Genomic DNA, 20,800 nt, shown 5'->3' with positions numbered 1-20,800 from the left:
GTGGTCTGCATGATCGGATGTTACCATTTGCTCCCATCCGCCCTAATGGCAGAGACTTAGTAGCAAACAGACTTTGCAGTGGATGCTATAAGCTGTGCAGTAAACAAACATAAGGAAAAATTACTGAATAAAAAAGCATGTGACATAAGCACGCTTTATCGTAAATCAATCTTCTGAGCACCTCATAATGGTATAGAAAGGCCCTCATTTTGAAAGTTTCCCTTTATGCCAATTGCATCTCTGTTCTATACTGTGTTAACTCTACATCCACTTCCTAGAAGCCTTTAGGTCTTCAAGTAATTGTATATTTCCTTGTTTAAATAAATACCCAAGTAAATGAGCTTGTACAAAAGAAAAAAAAAAAGCAAAGAGTACAGGACTCATTTAGACCCAAACAATATAAGGCCCTTGTGACAATGATGTCGCTCACCAGGTGGCTCAGTTGGGGATAGACCCACTGGAGCTTGGAAACTGTGTGTTTTTACTGCATCATACATATACAATGCAGGTCTACTGGGGGCTTCCTACCACAGGCCCCATTTCTATTCCTCACCTCGGCTCATAGACGCTCATGTTCAGAACGTGATTTTTCACAATAACGATGCTCATCACGTGAGTTTTGGATCTTTGAAAATATGACATCATTGTGAGCCAAACCTTCGGTTTCATGATAATATTGTCAAATCAAGTCAAGCTTGTCGTAATTATAGGGACCAAAATCATGAATTACAAACTGGCCTCAAAGGGCTAAACAATCTGTACAACATATGACAAACTCTATCCTCAGACCCTTGATCCACAGAATAACCCTTTAACATTCATAACATTCATAAACCATGATTATTAGTTCAACAAAGTGACACACTCTGACTTGTTCAAACTTGTCAGTGCTGCATTATTTAATACTGATACTGCTATTTAATACTTTAACAGAAAGTGTATCTTACATCCAACTTCACACTTAATTTCTACAGTGTTTCATTCCTTGCTACCTACGTAGCTGAAATACTTAACATCCTTAGTAGAGTTCAAAGTGAACAACCATGACACCAGATCACAGGATGGGTTTGCTTTAAAAGTTCCTGTACCAACTCTGAACTGGGGAGGACTGTTTTTTCTACTACTATGGACATTATTACTTGAATGAACGGCAAAACAGACTAAAGTTCCTCTGAAAGACTTTAAAGTCTAATCCTGAAAGCTTCAAATAACTATTTTTCTAATATTTGCTAGATGAAATATGCTCCAGAACATATGTTCATGTGGAGAGGTGTTGTCAGAGGCTTCTGTGACCCAGACTCATCGTACAGTCTGGCAGCGGTGCAAAGATCTCTACTAAAGTTTTTTAAACAGCTCCCCGCACTCCTAAATAATCAGAGAGGGCCAAAGTCAGGGGTGGGAGCTCACAGCTGTCAATGAGCGAACTGGCTTCTGGTCTACAACCCCTCTCACACCAAGGCTTCAAGCTAGTATTAGCATGGATGTGTTATAAGAACTGGATACTGTAATCAAAGGTTGTGCCCACTCAATGAATATGAATTGCTCGCCGGGTGCATAAGCAAAAAAAGTTTTTCAGCTTCTCGAATAGCTTCCGTCTTGTACAGACAGCAGTACAGTAAAATTAGTACAGTTAGTGTTTTCCCCGCTGGCTCTGCCGGCATGTCGGCCCACAGATGTTACATTGGGATGACATCAAAAACGTAAAGCCCACTTTTCTGGGCTGTGGGAAAGTTGTACAAATATAAGACCTACGTGGACAAAAAATTCATAACAGAAAGAGTTAAAACCGACCTTGTTTGCAGATGGAGGTTTCCTGTCAACAGTTTACTGATGTCTCTTTCATAATGGTGGCCTATGCAGAAAATGCTTTTGGTATTGTTTAGAAGCATTTTTGATAAACAGTTCTGTTCAAAAACAGTTCTGTTCGGTGCCAACCTCTCAGACAAATACATTGTGCTTTCACTAGTTGAATAGGAACTTCTAGCAGTTTATAATACGAGCTAGCAACAGACGAAAATGGTCTGTTTGTATCAACAGTAACTCTCGTATGGCATTGGGAGAGTGAACCATAAACAGTAAGTCATACGTCAATCAGATAACATTACAAAGAGACATGCTGGATTATATACATTCGTTATTTCCTGTGAATCCCTTATGCATGTGAAGCCAATTTGAATCCAGCCCAGGGATGGCGGACATCCACCACTAACACTGAAAACGACTACAGAGTGAGGTAGTTACTGAATGTAAATATATTGAATGGCTATTGCTGAAAAAAATCCAATAAATAGTATCAAAAATGGGGCTTGATGAGGGTTAGAACCTTCAAGGTCTACTTGTTCATATTTTTATTGATACATGTGAATGCTTTATTTGTTTGTCTCCGTGTGTGACAGCTGTTATTAGTGCGTCTTATAGTGATGTTGTATATATGTAATTTGTTCTCATGGCTGACTTGTAATAGAGATCTTGATGTCAATGAGAATTCCTGAATAAATAAAGCTTAACTACAACATTAATAAAGCCTACTTCATGCTTGTGTACATTGATAGAGTTAACAGCATTCAGAGACGATCCAGAAAGGAGCGCGATCTACAGACATTTGTGGATTTATCGCTGTCCTGGAACAGTGTCTCTTTATATTTAAAAGGAAAATCAGCCCTGTTTTCAGCTTTGTGACAATGCATTTTCAGATAGTTCAATGGGGGGTTTATTTTTTTCAGCCCACAAAGTTACATGTGTTCCCTCAGTGTATCTGAGAAATTCAAAATCACTAAATCTGGAGATACATGATTTTCACTGGACAGTGACTTTTGTGTCCTAACTTTCAAGCTTTCCAGGTACTGTGGAGGAGTTTTCCGATGATGATGACATTCACTGACTGATTCATATGGTCGCGGGAGTAACATGAATCCTGATTCTGGTTGGATATTCCCCTTAGATTTCCCTTCAGAGGAGCTACTGTACATTTCAGAGCCCGAACTCCGGGTTCTGCATGAAATAGCACTGCCTGCTGGTCGAAGCGGGGAACTGCACAGCTGTGAATCAATGAAATGACTGAAATTCCATCACATCCAGACTCCAGCTTACACGTGCATATGAGCATTTCTCATAGAGATGACTGCTTGGATTCTCATTCTGCCTCCAGGTATTCTGACACTGTCTACCTTCTCCACGGGTGTTTTTTTTTTTTTTTTTAATGATCATATGCATCACACTCAGTGGCAGGCGGTATTCACAGGCTCAATTTAAAGCTCACCATTTGAGTATTTGAGCTGTGCCAGTTTTCACACGATGCACGGGGGTAATTAAAGACAAAACCTGTAGGTTTAACTGCTTCTCGGGAACATGCGATAATCCTGCTCTGCCCTCACGTTTGAATGGGGGGCATGGTCAGCCAATGCAAGTCTCTCTCACTCTCTCTCTCTCTCTCTCTCTCTCTCTCTCTCTCTGTGCTCGTGTGTGTGTGTGTGTGTGTGTGTGTGTGTGGCTACCTCAGGAGTTTGAATGACTTTGGATAAGTGAGTCCTTCTCTCCTCTCTCTCTCTCTCTCTCTCCGTCTCTCTCTCTTCTCCTCTCCGTCCCTCCTCCTTATACCCCCAATACCTTCCCCTCTTATTAAAACAACACGCCAATCTGTTGTAGCCCGGTAAAAGGGGTTTGGGAGCCGGAGCAGCCATAAAGAAGGCTCCACACACACAGTCGTCTGGAAGGAATGAGACAGCTGAAACAGCGACACAGAGACTTTTGGCCACTTCTGTGCGCTCTGTGTAACTTGGATGCTGGGGAAATGATAGACATGCTTAACGACATGCCCCTCCATGCAGCAAAAATACAAATGATCTGACTCATATTTGATTATTAGAGTCTCTGCTGGAAGCTTTTTTTCCCCCTTCAGAATATGACTGACGCTGCCAAAGGTGATGGCTTTTTTTGTAACTTTTTAAAACTTTTAAATATAAATGAAACTGTCAGAAGTTGATGGAGAGCAATATTTATCATTTTTACACAGTCTACTTTTTATTTATACTTTTTTATATGAATGATGCTAAAGTTGACTGACATGATGTTTGTGTTTGGACACCTCAGATGTAAGTGGTGCATAGTTAATGACTGCAGACAGACCGTTAAAAACTAGAGAAGACAAGCAGAGGTGATTATTTTTTGATTAATTTTGAGCGACCAGTTGAGAAAACTTAGAGGAGCGTGCACGAGTCTTAGTTTTGTTTTTGTTGTTTTTTTAATCAATGAGGATCACTTTGAGCGGATTCATGAGAGTCACTTCTCCACAAGTGTCCCTTGAAACTTTGCCAAGACTTTTCCTCTCCGTGGAGCGGTACCAGAGCCGCCGGAGCTGACCGCATCCTTTCTCAAGGACGAACGAGAGGACAACAGCTGCTTTCAAGGTAGGCGGCCAGTGATCTTTCGGTCTGGTGACCCTGCAGCATGCTGACAGACAGCGATGAACGCTTCATCACAAACCAGACATACTCATGCAGAGTTGGTTTGTCGGCTAATTAAGCGCATTCAAATTTTAATTAAGGGCACGTGGAGGCTCCAAACTCGTATTTCAATAAATGTAATATAATGTAACAGCTTTCTTTCATACTTTTAAATTATATGGATGTTGTCCAATATTTAAGCTCAATAAAGGGAGTGATGCTTTAAATTGGGGGGCATGCCAGCTGTCACTCTCTGTCTTTCTCTGTCTCGCTCTCTCTAGCCATGCCTTTCGACAAGTGGTGCGTAAAGCGCGGAGAGCATCCCTGAAAGGTTTGAAGTTGAGAAGTAATTGCGTTTTTTTCCCCTCCAGAAATGTGAGCTACGTATTTAATATGTCATAAAGTAAAAACTCCGAGAATATTTGTCTGAAAAGTTTCATTTGCCCCAACTGGCACGAACATCTGCATTCCTGCCTTGCCCAGCCGTGCCAGCTGTGTGAATGTGGGGAACATTTGTGAACTCCACTCTTCTTCTTGGCTGACAAAGTTACTATAGCCCGAGAATAAACTAAAGTGGTGACGTCCCAAGGCATTCGTCATTCTTTGAGATGTGTGAGCCAATGGGAAGGCTGGAATGGGACACGTTCACTGTGCCCCGTCTTAGGGGCGCGTAATTTGACGTCTAATTTGTAAGACCGCTATCTGCGCACATGCGAATGCTGAATAGCCGTCACGTTTTAGACAATAATCGAGTAATTATAGGTAATGATGGGGTCGTGGTGGCTGACATGCAACTTGTTAAATTGTTCAGCTGTGTATTTAGCTCTTCCTAGATTTAGAGCGATGTTTTGCTGGATATCAGAATTGCAAATGCATGTATACAGAACTGAAAGCTTATGGCACGTGCCACCTAGACACACGGCACCTATAACAAAATGAATGCAAACTTGTTACTTGATGTTGGCATCATGCCTTCCTCGCACACCTTCTACACACAGTTTACCCACAATTCCAAATGAGCGTCTGCCACACTCCTATAACATTCTGTTTTCCTCCGGCCGCCTATTCTGACCTCTCAGTTTGCAGACACCATCTGTTGGCTCATGTAAAACCCACGCAAGGAATCTGTGAGTTGGATGTCCAAGCATTCTTGACATTTCTCTATGATGTACAATAGAGTTTCCATCCTACACATGGAAATTCCCCCTACTGACCCGGGTAACCGTTTCATGATGCGTTTTAATACTCACTGGAACGAGCTGAACCCAAGTCATGCCCAGAGGAATGGAGTGATGAAGCATGTACACCCCTATCAATGATTACATACAGTACCAATGATGTTGGACGCATTATCCTCAGACACACCGTTGATCCAGCGACAAGTATTACTGTACCTCTGGGGGAACTTATACAGTAGCTACTGCACTAATCGCTATTTCCACTTCTTATTTAGTTTGCAATGCATATGTAAATTTCAAATGATGGATGCAGACCACATCTTCTTTGCATAATCGGTACGGGTAGACCTTCTGTCTGTGTATGCACAAACTAATACCAACATACTGTCCCTAATCTCCACCCTGGAGGGAGTTCCTTTGCTGAGTGTGGGGCTCAGTGTACAGTAGTACAGTAGGTAAGGAAGGCAATCCAACTCTGGTGTCTGTTAGTAGAATATGACAGTAGCCTAGTGTATGTGGTGACAGCAAGAAAAAAAAGAGGAAGAAAAAAAAAACGGTTGAAAAATAACTTTTTTTCCACTCCTCATTCATGACACAGGCATACAGTTTACTGCAGGCTCATCAGTGCTACAGGATGTTCAGGCTGTTCCTCCGCACAGCGCAGAAAGCATTTTGCGACTTAACAGAGGAAGGCATTCCACGACTGGTCTCCATTAGGGCTCACAACAAGTCTCACGTGCCATTACTGCGCACAGCAAGGGTCCTTCGGTGTATAGGACCTTAGGGCTGGCAGGATATAACTACTGAAGTTAGAAGAAACACACACCGCCACCACCTAGCTCATCTATTCTGCAATAATGCCACGGTTTTTTCCAGGTTTGCTTGGTAAAGTAGGAGTGAAGCAGCGGTGTAGCCAGCCAGTAAAAGTGTACATTTGGATTTCTACTGCCTCACACTGAGTGACGCAGAGTCTCGCAGGGAAGAGTGATGCCAGGTCCAGGAGTTACAGTTTACCGTGAAGCAACCCAGGAACTGTATAAAGTAAGCTGTGTTTGAGTGCCTGCAAAGCAGATTTAGTTTGTTCCCTGACTTTTCCATTTATTTATGATACTGATGATATTACCTATGGAATACCTTGTGGTAAATCTCCAATGGTCACAGTCATGTCCTTTCCTTCTTCCTTAATACCTCCAAACATATTTTCATTTATCCATTCAGGCTGACTGCGAGTCTCTGTTATCTCTTAGCCATAATTAGCCCTGATAATACAGATTGCTATGAATAGAATTTTCTGTCATGCAGGGAGGAAGCCAGTTATTTTAGAGCACTGTTGATAAAAGTCTGTCGCCGGAAAAAAGAAAGTGTTGGGTCGATGGATGACAGACAGAAGCTGGATTCTCAAAAAGGGAAACATTTTAAAACACAGGCTTTCAGAAGCAGGAGAATCCAAACACTAAGGTTTTTTTTTCACATGACCGTGAAAAGCTAAAATATCACATTTGCTGTTACTGTGTGAATGCTGCATAGGGAGGAAGGGAGACAAATACTACGACAGCAGAATGGCTGTAGAGGGATTTACTTTCAGCTGAGCTGCATCTGTAATTTGGCTGGAAGTGTTGGAGCCTGCCATAGTCGCAGAACTCCAGTGCCTCAGCTGGCAGTGAACTGAGCCAAGTCCACCACCATGCCCCAAGTCTCTCTCCCCCTCCCTCTTTGGTATTTGCCATCCCTTTTTCACAAACCTCTTTTCTTCCAACCCACATTTTTTTTTTTTTTTAGTGAATACCGTCATCCTCCACCACTTTTCCAAATCTTTTTTTCCACTTCTCTTCTCCTCTCCTTTCCCTCACACCTTCTCTATAGTACGGTTGCATTCTACTCTACTCATTCACAAAAAACGAAAGCCAGATGAGTCAAAGGGAGAGGACATGCCAAAATACCAAACAGCATAGCTTGCCTTGAAAACCGAGAATGGATTTACCTCAGCCTTTTATTACCTCACTCACCTTCACTTTTGAAATGAATAAAACTAAAATTGTTGTGGTAAAAGAATGAGATGATGCAGACACAATGAAGAAATTGATGTAGAGTAATACAAAACACTCTGCTAGGATGTTTTAACCTTTAGCCCCTTTGCCCGTTAGAGCCCTATCACACCTGATTCTAATAGCACTACGCAGAGGAAATGACGAGATGGCTGAGGGTGGAGAAAAATGACAAGGGAAATGTAAAAGTCAACTCCCTTTTAATGTTGTACCTCTGCCAGTTGTGGCCCTTTCCACCTGATTCCAATCATGTAAGGAGCAGTGCAGTGGAGTGCAGGTGGTGGTGTTACTGTTTAATTCTGGTTCTTATAATGACAACACTCCCACATCAGCAGCACACTGTGACCACATGGGGGGTTTATGAGATGGAGGAGAAAGAGGGGGAGTGGGGAGAGTCAGTCACTTCCAAGCGGTACCCTTCAAGACCTATTTGACCTCTTAGCTCCTTTAGTGTAGAGTTTCATTCATACTAGAGCAAATTGTCTAGAACGGTGCAGCGGCCATTTCACTGCACTATATATAACATTGAAAAGTGTTACTATGAGGACAGTTGTTGATTTCATATGAAATATGTTCAGGTTTTTTTCCTGACACCACCATTTCATTCATACTGTCTCTTGAGCCTTATCTGACCAAGATCTGACTATTTTTCATCAACCATCAATGAAAAGAAGAAACTTATAATATGAACTAAGTAGACTTTATGCTAGAAAGTTGAAAGCAGCAGGAAGCGGGAAATAGCAAGCTGGCGTTAATCCAGTGCTGTGTGTCTCCCCTAAGATAGCAGCTAACTCTCAGGTCTCTCTCAGTCGCTTCCTCTCCTCTGCCTCATCATCTGCTTAAGAGCATGAGAGCTTTTCCTGCATCCTGCTACAACTGTCATGAGGGCCATCTCCACATTTAGGGCTTTTCAGCCTTTTCTAGCCCTGCCCAGCTCATACACACACCCACACACCGACACACACACACCGACACACACACACACACACACACACACACACACACACACACACACACACACACACACACACACACACACACACACACACAAAATAATGCACACACCAGTTTACTGTGTCTATTACTTATCAGGTTCCAGACTGTATCTTTCTCCATTTTAGCATGTGTGCTTTTTCTTTTGGAAGAACATCATGCGCTTGTGACTTCAAAGGTGTGTATGGCCTCAGCACATCTGTTTTTCACACACTGTCTTTGTGATAAGATAAACTTTGTCCAATATTTCTTCAGTGGATCAACAATAACAGGCATTAGAAAACTATAAATATCATTAATACAGTATGTCTTCATTTGCATGTATTTGTTGTAAATTGATAGAATAATGACATTGTTGTAAATATGCCCTCAGTTTATTAAATAGACCTATTAAATTATAGACCTTCTTCAGTCATGTACCGCCCGAAGTATACCGGCTACAGGTGTGAGCTGGTTCGCTCTTCAGAGCAACATTGAAGTTGGATTTGTGAATAATGCTCATCTGGCCAGAGCCACACATTTATGAATGTTACACTTCCAGCCAGTGACTGCTGAAGATGTAAGCTTTATATTATCTCAGCTCCACACAGACCGCACAGACAGGCCACATATATATCTGGACGGCTATACACTGTTATGCAACATACATGAGGGTTATTACAGCATGCAGTCATTGTCTTGACAAGACTAAATTAATTATTATACTTCCCCAAAATGGGTGACAGAGATGTTTCCTTTAGTTCCCCATGTACCATGAAAATTAATACACTAATATGCTTAATCTGAGACATTACCACAACGTAAAACTTTTGACACACACAATTCTAAAGACTGAATATAAGATAGATGAATGCCTCTTTGTGTATTTTCTCAGCTAGTCCAGATATTCAGACCATTTATCTTTAACCGAGTCGACACTGTTCGAACATCAAGGCTGCTACCACCCCTAACACATCCATCCAGCTATCTCTCTGTTGTTTTGACTGTTAAATCTCAGTAGAGGAGTGACTTTATTTCAAAAAGGGCCAAATGGGGTTTTCTCCAGAGGACACGGTTATGTTAGTGACATTCATTCATTCATCTCACTGCTAACCCAACATCTATTCTCTGTCCTTGCAAGACTTAACATGATTGTAATATTATCTCTGCAACAGAGCCAGAGGGAGTTTCACTCAAGAGAATGTTAATAACGTCAGCGTGAGACCGCTAAAGCATCCAAACCAAGGTCATCACAGGGTTGGACACAGACACACGTACGCGCACATACAACAAAGACCAGGGGATATTGATGAGGTTCTATCACTCACATGTGTCAAGATACAAAAACAAGCATAAAGCTGGGGTGAAATCATCCTCAAGTGCTGATGACATCTTCAACTTGCACATGTCATATACTGACCCATGTAGATACACATACACACTACTCCAAAGTGACATCATCCACATGTGTCGATGACACTTCAGATGCTCGACTGATTAGAGGCTTTATCTCTCAAGTTTGGGCCCAAGTTTGGAAGTCCATCATGACTGATTTTTTTGTCTGCAGTTAATCTTCTTGCAGTCTGAGCTAACTGTTAGTCTGACCTCTGCATTGGATCACACGCCCAAATGGCTTATGACATTTTATGAAGAGCAGAGCATTCTAACACGTGTCAATATCTGTCTTTTTGCACTGAATCACAGAATTTGCAAAACTGTCCGCATTTGACAGTGTTCAACCGGTCTGACAGAACAGCAGAGGGTTTATGCCCTCGGAACATGTCCTGAAATTAATTTCACAGTTTTGGTTTTGTACTTTAACCACAAACGTTTTATCAGACCGAGCATTTCATGTCAGTAAAGTGCAGATCGTAAATAAATGAGAAGTCAAAAAGCATCACACACCGTGTGGAGTTTGCATGTTCTCCATGTGTCTGTAGTGGTTTCCTCCAAGTTTTCCGGTTTCCTCCCAGTGTTCGAAAAGTGAATTGTAAACTGTAAAATTCCCAGTAGGTGTGAATGTGTCAGTCTGTATTAGACATGTGATTATACTGGTGAGCTGTCATGAGGGTACCACATTATAAGATTAGATCTTAATACTAAAGATTTTGACAACACATTCACAAACCATTAAGTACATACAGTATATTTTGATGACACATGTATGGTAAAACATTTTTGCTGGTTGAGTTGGTTTTGTACCCCCTTATATAGTTGTAAAACCTTATACACACACATACATACCCATACAGATATATGCACAAACTGTAGGAGGTCTAAGGTGGAATGCATTCTCAGCTTAACATAATTAAAAATGTGTATTTTTACAGACACACACACACACACTCCTCTCTCTCTCTTTCTCTGCACTAGTGTAATAAGGTTAAATATGTGCATTTGTGTGTGTGTGTGTGTGTGTCTAGTGTGTGTGTGTCAGGGGTCTTGTAAATGAGCAGCTGACGTTAAGAGCCTTGCCACGTGCCAGAAGAGGCCTGCTACATTGGTTGTGGCCTTCTCATCCAATAATTAAATGAACAAGGTATTATGTCTGAGCCAAGGGGTGTGTATGTGTGTGTGTGTGTGTGTGTGTGTATTCCTCTCTCTTAACTTAGCCTCTCTCTGCCTCTTCACTGTGTCTCTTGCTAGGTTATTCTACTGCAGTCTTTCTAGATATCTATCTGTCTGTCTCTACCCCTCTTTTGCCCCTCTCCATTACTGTCTTTCTCTTTTTGTCTCTGTGTATTCCTCTTTCCCGCCATCCATCCGTCCTGTGTGTATACTGGAGCTGTGGTGTGAAGAACTCTTGCCAAATCACAAACACTGCCTGGCTTTGTGTTCTCTTTTTTTGATAACTTTATTGCCTGTCCTAACTTACGTGTAAAATTTATGGGTAATGATTTATGTTATAAACTGTTGTACGGCTCACTAAATGTGCACCAAATGGCACCAATGCAGTCGCACCAAAAACAATTTCAAGAGTTTAAAATCTTTAAATGCAGCACAAAATATTAAATGATGTCCCACAAAGTGGGGCCACACTGACCCAGTGACCAAAAAAGCATACTTTGACCTTCATAATGTCAAACTCCCTATGCAAAAAATCACGTTTCTCATAATGTGTAAAGCAATATAATGTCATACCCTCTCTACCCTCTCTTCGCTGTACATCTTTATATTTGTATCTAATCGCAGAAATCTTCTTGTTGTACTTTCTTTGGGAGTAGCAGAGGGGAAGAAGCACACATGCAACATTAGAAAATCTAAAAAGCTCTTGTCTTCTTCTTCCCACGGAGATATAAACAGATGACATCAAAGGGTGGTCCGCTCTGCGTTGAGCCGAGCTGAGCCACGCTGAGCCGCGCTGAGTGGGTCTCCCTCAGTCTGCCAAACAGATGGTGGTAGTAACATAATGAGTGCTGGAAACAAACTTTAACATTTTGAGCAGAAGATTTCATGCAGCAGGGCCCATGTTCATAAAAGACTGTCCCTCAGAGTTTAGACACAAAAGCAGATGTTCTTCCTCTGTCCCCACTGAAAACACACAGAATATTCCTTCACAGTCTAGATGGGAGTTCCTTACACAGGGTATTTGGATGAAAATGTTCAAAACTTAAGATTTCATAATTGTTTTTCCCAAACATTCAGGATGCTTGGAGTTCATATATTAGGCAGAGGCAGCCAGCTTGTTGGTTAATTAGGTCAAGAAATCTTGTAATGTGCACCCACCCACACTAAAGCAGAGTTGGAACAACTGGCCACTCACAACTGTCTGACATGTAGACAGGGATTTTGGGGAGGGGTAGAGGGAAGGAGAGGGGGAGGAAGGGAGTAAAAAAAGGAGGAAAAACTTTACTGCTCTCTCTACCTGAGTTTGTTGTAATTAAACAAGGTTGGGTGTGCCATAAAAGAGTATGGTCAAAAACTGTGAATAATTTTGTCCATATTTTAAATCTTGTGAAAACTTTATGTTTTCTAATAATTACGTTAAAGAATTTTAGTTATGGTGCTCTAAATTATTGTGAACATAAATTTTTTCTTTTTCATTTTCCCTGCACCTTTTGCCATTTAAAATCATGAGATGATCAGAGATATTTGCAGGAGATTTCTTCTGAAAATGAAGCCTAATATGAGGCTAAGGATTCTTCATGGACTCATTGCACTGCATGGAATCAGGCTTACAATTAATATACAGCACTGCAATCATGAAACAAATCATAAAATGTACCCCTTTGCTTTTGTCCCTAGATGATGTGTCAAAGAGTCCTCATCTACCTGCGGATTTTCGGGACAACCATGTTTGGCGTGTCCCTCCTGGTAGGCATCTCCACGGCCTACATCATGGGCTACCAGTTCTTCACCACAGCCCGCAATCACCTATCCTTTGGCCTGTACGGAGCCATCTTGGTTGTCCACCTTATTATCCAGAGCCTCTTTGCGCTCCTAGAACACAGAAACATGCGTCGGTCCTTAGAGACGCCAATCAAACTGAATAAATCCTTGGCATTGTGCATCGCAGCGTACCAAGAGGATCCCAACTACCTGAGGAAATGCCTGGTGTCGGTGAAGAGGCTGACGTACCCGGGGATCAAAGTGATCATGGTGATTGACGGGAACTCAGATGATGATTTGTACATGATGGAGATTTTTAAAGAGGTGATGGGATGGGACAAATCGGCCACCTATGTGTGGCGGAGCAACTATCACAACAGAGGGCCTGAGGAGACAGATGAGAGCTACGCCGAGAGCCTTCAGCAAGTCTCCAGGCTGGTGTTGACCAACAAGTGTGTGTGCATCATGCAGAAGTGGGGAGGGAAGCGAGAGGTCATGTATACAGCCTTCAAAGCACTGGGAAGGAGTGTGGACTATGTGCAGGTAAGCCTGAATAAATTAGAAATGGATATTAATAGAGAGGGTTTAAATTAGGACAATGAAGGAATGGTGAAAGAAGGGATAGATTGATGGACAAATGACGTTAATGTGAAATTGGCAGATAAATGGGGAGAGGGATGCAAGGGAGGGAGGACCAGAGAATGTCAATGCTGTACATTAGACACCATTATATAACATGTAAAACATTCAGTGCTATACGTGTGTATCTATGTAGATGTACACATGCAGGTAAGACAAGGACAGTTGACATAAGATGGAGGATGGACGGAAGGGGAGAATATAAGATAGTTTGAGGGAGGAGGAAACCATGCTAATTTGGGTTAAAGATAGAGGTAAAGGGAAGACAAAAAGAGATGGCTGGAGAGGAGAAGGGGGGCTCTGCGAAGCCAAATGTGGGGTCCACAAAGAGTCTTTTGTGTTGCTTTTAAACGGATGGCGGTTGTATGCATCGTGTTGTGAAGTGTAGCGTGAAGAAGGGCAGCAGCAGCTTATGTCTAAGTGTAATAACAGATCTGGTTAACAGAGCTGAGTATTATAACATCTATATGAGTGGGATTTAGGAGTCAGGGCCCAACGCTGTGTCAGAGAGAGGTTATATTTGGTACACTATGTTTGCTGGATCTCAAATAGCTTAAAGTCGCAGGTGAATATGACAGATCTAACTTTCTGTAGGGCTAAAAGCTATATGGAATTTAGTGAATTACTGCCATCAGTGAAAATCAGTTAAACAACAATAATCTCAGTATTTGCTAAAGACACTTAAATTGTATTTTTGGAAAAGCCGGTTCCCAAGGGTGTTTCACTGGCGAATATAGTCTTATAATGCTAACATTGTGTGGTGCTGTGGCCTAAAATATAAACACGCACTGCAAACATTAACAGCATTGCCAGGCTTGGTAAGACAAGCTGATGAAGTATCAGAAAGGGTTTTTTATCCTGCAGGTAGTAAATGTTAAAGGAAATATGGACTTGTGGAGATAGATATTATGGTCATGAACCAATAGCATAGTTATTATTCATTATAGCAAACCACGTAGCTTTTGACAGAACAACACATTGTACATTTTGCAAATAAAAAGTAGCAGTACAACACACCAAGTCAATAAACTCAGGGGTTTTGCTGCTGTAGTCTTACATGGTCTGATATGACCGGCAGCTTATAGGGGCGGATGTTAGCAAGTAGGTATTACTGTGTAACTGACATCACAGAGTCAGTTCACTGACTTTATGACTCTTCTCTGTCTGAGCTACGGTTTCACAACATTTTAGCATTTAGCAGTGTCATGTAATTATCACTTTCAGCAACAGCAGTCCCTGCTCAGTCAACAAATACGTAGTCTTGCTTTAAATTGTGTTGGTCTAAAAAGCAAAAGCAGTTTTGAACGGTGGAGCAGTCACATGGAGCAGTCTGACGCAAACCCTTTATCCTGAAATCTACTCATTAGTGCTAAATAATGACCTTAATTGCACTTTCCTATGATAATGTTTTTCTTTCTATCAATGAATGAATGATTGTGTTAAATTGTCCAGAATCATGTCTATGTATAGAACTGCACCAAGAAGGGGAGATTGTTTTCATTACATGACGTTTACTGCAGGACTGTTTGGCTGAGATACATCCAATACATTAGCAGGTCCTTGTAATAACTTGATAATCCTCAATTGGTGAAAAAAAAAACATGAATTAGCTGCAAACTGAAAGTATGTTTCTCCCTTTTATACCTTATATAATATATCATTGTAGTGTGTCTACATTTTCGGTAGGTTTACAATTCAATGTTTCTGTTGTAAAGTGCACTGGACCCTGTTGCCTTTACTGTGGGAGTGAACACAAACTGATAGAAAGAAGAGATACTGTATAATGAACTGATTTTTCCATTTAGGATTAATGTTAAATTTTAGATCCTAAAAACAGAAAGCTTTCTTATTTAAAAATTCACTTGGCTATAGACTTGTGCTTTTTCAGCACTACTTTGAGTGTATTTCTCAAGGCTCTCTTGTTACTCAAGAGAACCTTGAGAAAAAGCTGTATCCAATACACAAACCTCGCACAAGTGTAAAAGTAAACTGAAAGCTCTGTCCAACTGGCCAAAACATCAAGTGTCATTTTGTCATATTTGTTCTGTAATGTTCAGCTGCTGGTGTTAGGCCTACAAAAGACATCTTGGCAGTGAGTGAAACTGAACAGAAAGCTTATAACTATGATAACTTTAGAATGATTTTAACGAGTCTGCATTACAAAAGGGGGGACTCTGAGTATAAACACTCTTTGAAATGATGCTGTCGAACACCTGAGGCTGGCTGCAGCCTGCCAGAAACCTTGTGTTGAACAGAGATTTCAAAAGAACTTACTGCTATGCTTCCTCCTAATCATGTCAGTACATTTCCATATGTAGGGAAAGGAGAGACGGTGTTGAGTGCCTTTTTACTGTCATCGGGCTCTGCCTGTAACAGATGTGTGTTGTTAACAGGGATTGGGTTGGTTGATTGTTTTCATCACTTGATTTTCTTAGGGAGGAAAATTACCATTTATAGAAGAAATGGGAAAGAGATAAAAAAAAAAAAAAAGAGCATCAGAAAGATAGTGGGTGGTGATTAAGTTTTAAAGCAGTTACACTGTTCTGTCTTTGCAGGGGATTAATCACTGACCATATTGTTATTCAGACGATTAAAATTTAAATCAGATGTATTATCTTTCACTTTTACCACACACTGTATTTAACTGCGCCAAGGGGATGGTGCACATGAGAGAAAATATAATCCACATTGCTGCCATAAATTAGTGGGGGAGACTTTGCTTGTGATTAGATTTAAGTGTAGTCTAGCAGTTAAAGTGTATTGTATACTATCCTCAAGCTGTGTCCCTATTTACATGACTGTAACAGATGACTTTTGACCCTAAAACACAAGTAACTCACTGTTTATTTTGTGGGTTTTACTCAGGTGTGTGACTCTGATACCATGCTGGACCCAGCATCATCGGTGGAGATGGTGAAGGTTCTAGAAGAAGACCCAATGGTGGGAGGTGTTGGAGGAGATGTACAGGTTAGTTACAGGACTAAGAATATTTTCTTAATCCTTGCAATGACAGATTTTACAAAATGAGCATTTCACATCAATATGTTAAACCTCCTACTTTGTTTTTGTTTTTTGTTTTTTTCTGCTTATCAATTCCTCCCTAGATCCTAAACAAATACGAGTCATGGATCTCCTTCTTGAGCAGTGTACGGTACTGGATGGCCTTCAACATTGAACGGGCTTGCCAGTCCTACTTTGGCTGCGTGCAATGCATCAGCGGCCCTTTAGGAATGTACCGAAACTCCCTCCTGCATGAGTTCCTCGAGGACTGGTACAATCAGACCTTCATGGGATCCCACTGCAGTTTCGGGGATGACCGTCATCTCACAAACAGAGTTCTCAGCCTTGGGTATGCTACCAAATACACAGCACGATCAAAGTGCCTCACTGAGACGCCAATTACCTACTTGCGGTGGCTCAATCAACAGACTCGATGGAGTAAGTCTTATTTCAGAGAGTGGCTATATAACTCCATGTGGTTCCACAAGCACCATCTATGGATGACTTATGAGGCTGTGATCACAGGCTTCTTTCCATTTTTCCTCATCGCCACTGCGATCCAACTCTTCTACCAAGGAAGGCTGTGGAATATTCTTTTATTTCTACTCATCGTGCAGGCAGTGGCACTGATCAAGTCATCATTCGCCAGCTGCCTCAGAGGTAACATTGTCATGGTGTTCATGTCGTTCTATTCTGTACTGTACATGTCAAGCCTGTTGCCAGCCAAAATGTTTGCAATAGCAACAATCAACAAGTCCGGATGGGGGACCTCTGGGAGGAAAACAATAGTGGTGAACTTCATTGGTCTGATTCCTATATCAGTTTGGTTCACCATTCTCTTCATTGGGATTATTTACACAATAATCCTGCAAACTAGAAAACCTTTTCCTGAATCAGAAAAGATTGTTCTGATCATAGGGGCAGTCGTCTATGCCAGTTACTGGGTCATACTGTTGACGTTGTATGCAGTGCTCATTAATAAGTGTGGGAAGAGGAAGAAGGAAACACACTATGATATGGTGCTGGACGTATGACTTACAGTCATTGTTTACCACTGAACTCTCTTTTTGGGTTGTTTTCACTCACACAGTGTTGTTGTTATGCAAATGTTTTTCAGATGCAGAGCAGGTCTGGAGGCAAAATTGTTTGAGTTCAACCAAAATGGGCAAAGAACTGGAGTTTATTCACACTTGGATGACACAAATATAAATGGCAGTGACTGCTTTCTTTGTTCATTCATGATGATAGCATTCATGATCTTGGAACATCACCATGATAGCTAATTAACTTACCTAAATTACTTTCACCCTAATATGTTTAGCTGAATATCAGCTAGTGTAAGCTAATTAGCCAACCTAGGTAACTCAGTATTGCAAGATTACATATATTGGCAGTTGGCAGCAACAGTGCTATAGGCTTTGTAATATAAGCTACCTCTCACCCTTGTCATTTTCACTGGGCTTCAGTCTAACATTACCAACATAGCCAAAGAAATTTCGGATCCACCCACTGGGGTTTAACTTGAACCATAAAAATATTTTACCTCCAGAGCCTCATTGTGTCTCTAGAAATGTTTGTACACCCTTAACTAGAAACCAATCTATATATTGCCCCCGCCAAATGGGAGACAAAAGACTGCAAGTATATTTCTACACAACATTGAAGATTATATTCCTAACTGTGTAAGTTATTGAGAGAGGCTATGGGAATCACTATCTGATTAATGTAATCCATAATTTTCTGGATGGTCTGTGTGGTGAGGTTGGCCATTTTACCATTAAAAATAAACACAAAAATGCACAAGAAGTTAAACCACATATGTTTAATGATTTAATGTTCAGTTGTTACTTCTGAGGTAAAGGCATTGGTGTACCTTTCCAGTGTCTTAAAATCTCCCTTAGGAAGAGCTACAGTATCAATTTACGAAGAGTGAAAATTTGCAGAAAGGACTTCAACATGGAGACCTGCTCTCTTTCTTTTGTTGCAGTCATGTCATATGGGAAGATGCGAACTTCCTTATAGTCTTCATGCATGGTAAATGTGTTTTTAATGCATCTATTTCAACCAAAGATAGTATCATTTAAGTCAGTACATAATTGCAACTCTTATGCTAGTGCAGTTATTTGTTGTTATAGGTTGTGTTTGTGGGTGACATTACAGTGTTTGATTTGCTGTTTTAAATGAATCAAAATACATCACTCAGGTGCATGTATCTTGAATGTGAAAAGGTGCAAGATCCTTAGATATATCCAGTCATGGTATTAAAAGGCTACAAATCTATTCTGTTTGAATGTGTGGATACTTCCAAGTCTTGTCCTTGGACAATCAATCATTCCCATATGACGTGAATGCAGTATTTTCCTCAACGTTTACAAAGTGAAGAATCTCAAACTGGTCACCAATTGGTAGATATAATCTCCACCAGATCAGGTGACCAGGTGAACATGTGACCAGAAGAGAGACAATGTATCATTGCTGCTGTGACTGTTTTATTTTTACAGAAACAATGACCTTTTTTTCTTTTTTAAAATATGAATTATGGGTGTATTTTGCAAAATGCTTTTAACACTATTGTTGTTCTCGCTACCAAGTTGAATGATAACCAGCGAGCAGATACAGCGGACATGTTCCAATCCAAAGGTTTAGTGAATTTTTTGCCTTCCACAAGCCCTTGCTCTCTTCCTTCCTTCACATACTGTATTGACTGTTCTGCTTCCTTGCATTGTGTTGAACGATCTGCAAGGGGAGTAATTAAATGTTAGAAAAAGTGTACCTAATGTGGGAAAAGTACTACCTGATAATAAGAATGTCAATAGGGGCGCTTGATGGAAGGAAAGAGCATTTTGGAATGAAATAAGCCCAGTTTTTGCTATAGGTCAGGAGCAGACATGAGTTTAATTCTTATGCACTTTTATGTCTCTCCTGTCGTCCAGTGTGATGCTTGACGTAATCAAGATGAAATACCTCAGTGGTTCTCTTTGCATTGCATCAAGGCGTCAGGGTGCCGTCCAAAGACTGATGCATTCTGAAGGTCTCAAGTAATTTATGATCTGTTTGTGATATTAAATATAAACATGTCCTTTTTATATACAGTTCCTTAATAAGTCAAAGCTGGATCTCTCTGCCTTGTTGGCCTTTTGCTGTAGCCGTTTACTTATTGTTACCTTGTATTTCAATGCATTTTTATATAGACATTTTTATATTCTATTTTTGCTTAGCTTCCAAAGATTCTTTATTTTCATTCATGTTTTTATAAGAAAAATGGAAAAATTTATTTGTTGTGCTTTCAACTGTTCTGACAGTGACTTGTATATCTGACCAAACAATGTGAAATTATGAGCTGGGGGTTTTGTCTGCAATAACAGCAATAAAAATGCAATTTGTAGGGATAAGTTATTGATTTCAAGAGATATGATGAACCTGTGTTTTTGTACTTTGTACCTAGATAGAAAACCAGCATATTTATGTAAGAACATTCTGTGGTTTATAGGATTCTGTACTTAGTAAGATGTCCTCTGGTATACATGTAAAACCCTTAAGGTTCCATATGCCTCAAACACTGCAAAAACAATAAATATATTAGAAATGATTTTTAATATATACAGCAAGAGAACGTAACTGCTAAACTTTGTTTTAATTGCTTGTTTTTTTGCAGTCTTGAAACCATATGGAGTCATGTCTCCTATGTTCTTACTACAATGGACAATAAATCCAAGGCAGACTGAAAACTTTCAACCAAAACCATTTCTAAAACATTTGCACAAAATCTGCAAATTATGTATGTTTAAAAGTTGTGAAGTGCCACACTAAGCAATTACAAAAGAAAAACGGGCAACATTTTCATACAGTTTTAAGGAGAGGTTCTACTACAAGGTTTTAATGAATGGAACCAACAATTGAACCATGAGGTCGTTTTCATGCCAAACTTGTCAAGGGCAGTGTTATCATAAAGCACTTTTGTGTTGTGCCAAATAAAAACAACTATTGTTTTAATTTGCTGTTGTTGTTTTTATTCAGTTTTTAATTTATCTATTTGATGGAAGTGTGAGAGAGGCTTATTCTAAAGTCAAAGCAATAATGTTTTCTTGCTCTGAGATACTGCTCCATCTTTAACTAACCATTTGGACGAAACAGTAAGTGTTCTGTATTATTTTTTCTTTAGCATTTGCCAATTTTGTTGGAACAGGCGAGGAGG

At 40.5% G+C, this 20,800-nt stretch overlaps 1 protein-coding gene across 1 annotated transcript; it reads left to right on the top strand.

The window, feature by feature from the left end:
- The first annotated feature begins 3,674 nt into the window (after positions 1–3,674).
- Positions 3,675–20,566, top strand: has2 (hyaluronan synthase 2). Its single transcript, XM_040118910.1, has 4 exons — positions 3,675–4,406; positions 12,883–13,509; positions 16,471–16,572; positions 16,710–20,566. The coding sequence occupies exons 2-4, from the start codon at positions 12,883–12,885 to the stop codon at positions 17,637–17,639; spliced, it is 1,659 nt and encodes a 552-aa protein (XP_039974844.1). The 5' UTR covers positions 3,675–4,406; the 3' UTR covers positions 17,640–20,566.
- The last annotated feature ends 234 nt before the right edge of the window (positions 20,567–20,800 follow it).

Source organism: Xiphias gladius, chromosome 22, assembly GCF_016859285.1.
Source record: "Xiphias gladius isolate SHS-SW01 ecotype Sanya breed wild chromosome 22, ASM1685928v1, whole genome shotgun sequence".
Classification (NCBI taxonomy): Eukaryota; Metazoa; Chordata; class Actinopteri; order Istiophoriformes; family Xiphiidae; genus Xiphias; species Xiphias gladius.
Note: the sequence above shows the minus strand (reverse complement) of the source record. Positions and strands in the feature narration are given on the sequence as shown.

Coding starts and splice junctions, on each gene's coding strand:
- has2 (XM_040118910.1), top strand. CDS start 12,883: ATGATGTGTCAAAGAGTCCTCATCTACCTGCGGATTTTCGGGACAACC. Junction 13,510..16,470: donor GGAGTGTGGACTATGTGCAG/GTAAGCCTGAAT, acceptor GGTTTTACTCAG/GTGTGTGACTCTGATACCAT. Junction 16,573..16,709: donor GTGTTGGAGGAGATGTACAG/GTTAGTTACAGG, acceptor ATTCCTCCCTAG/ATCCTAAACAAATACGAGTC.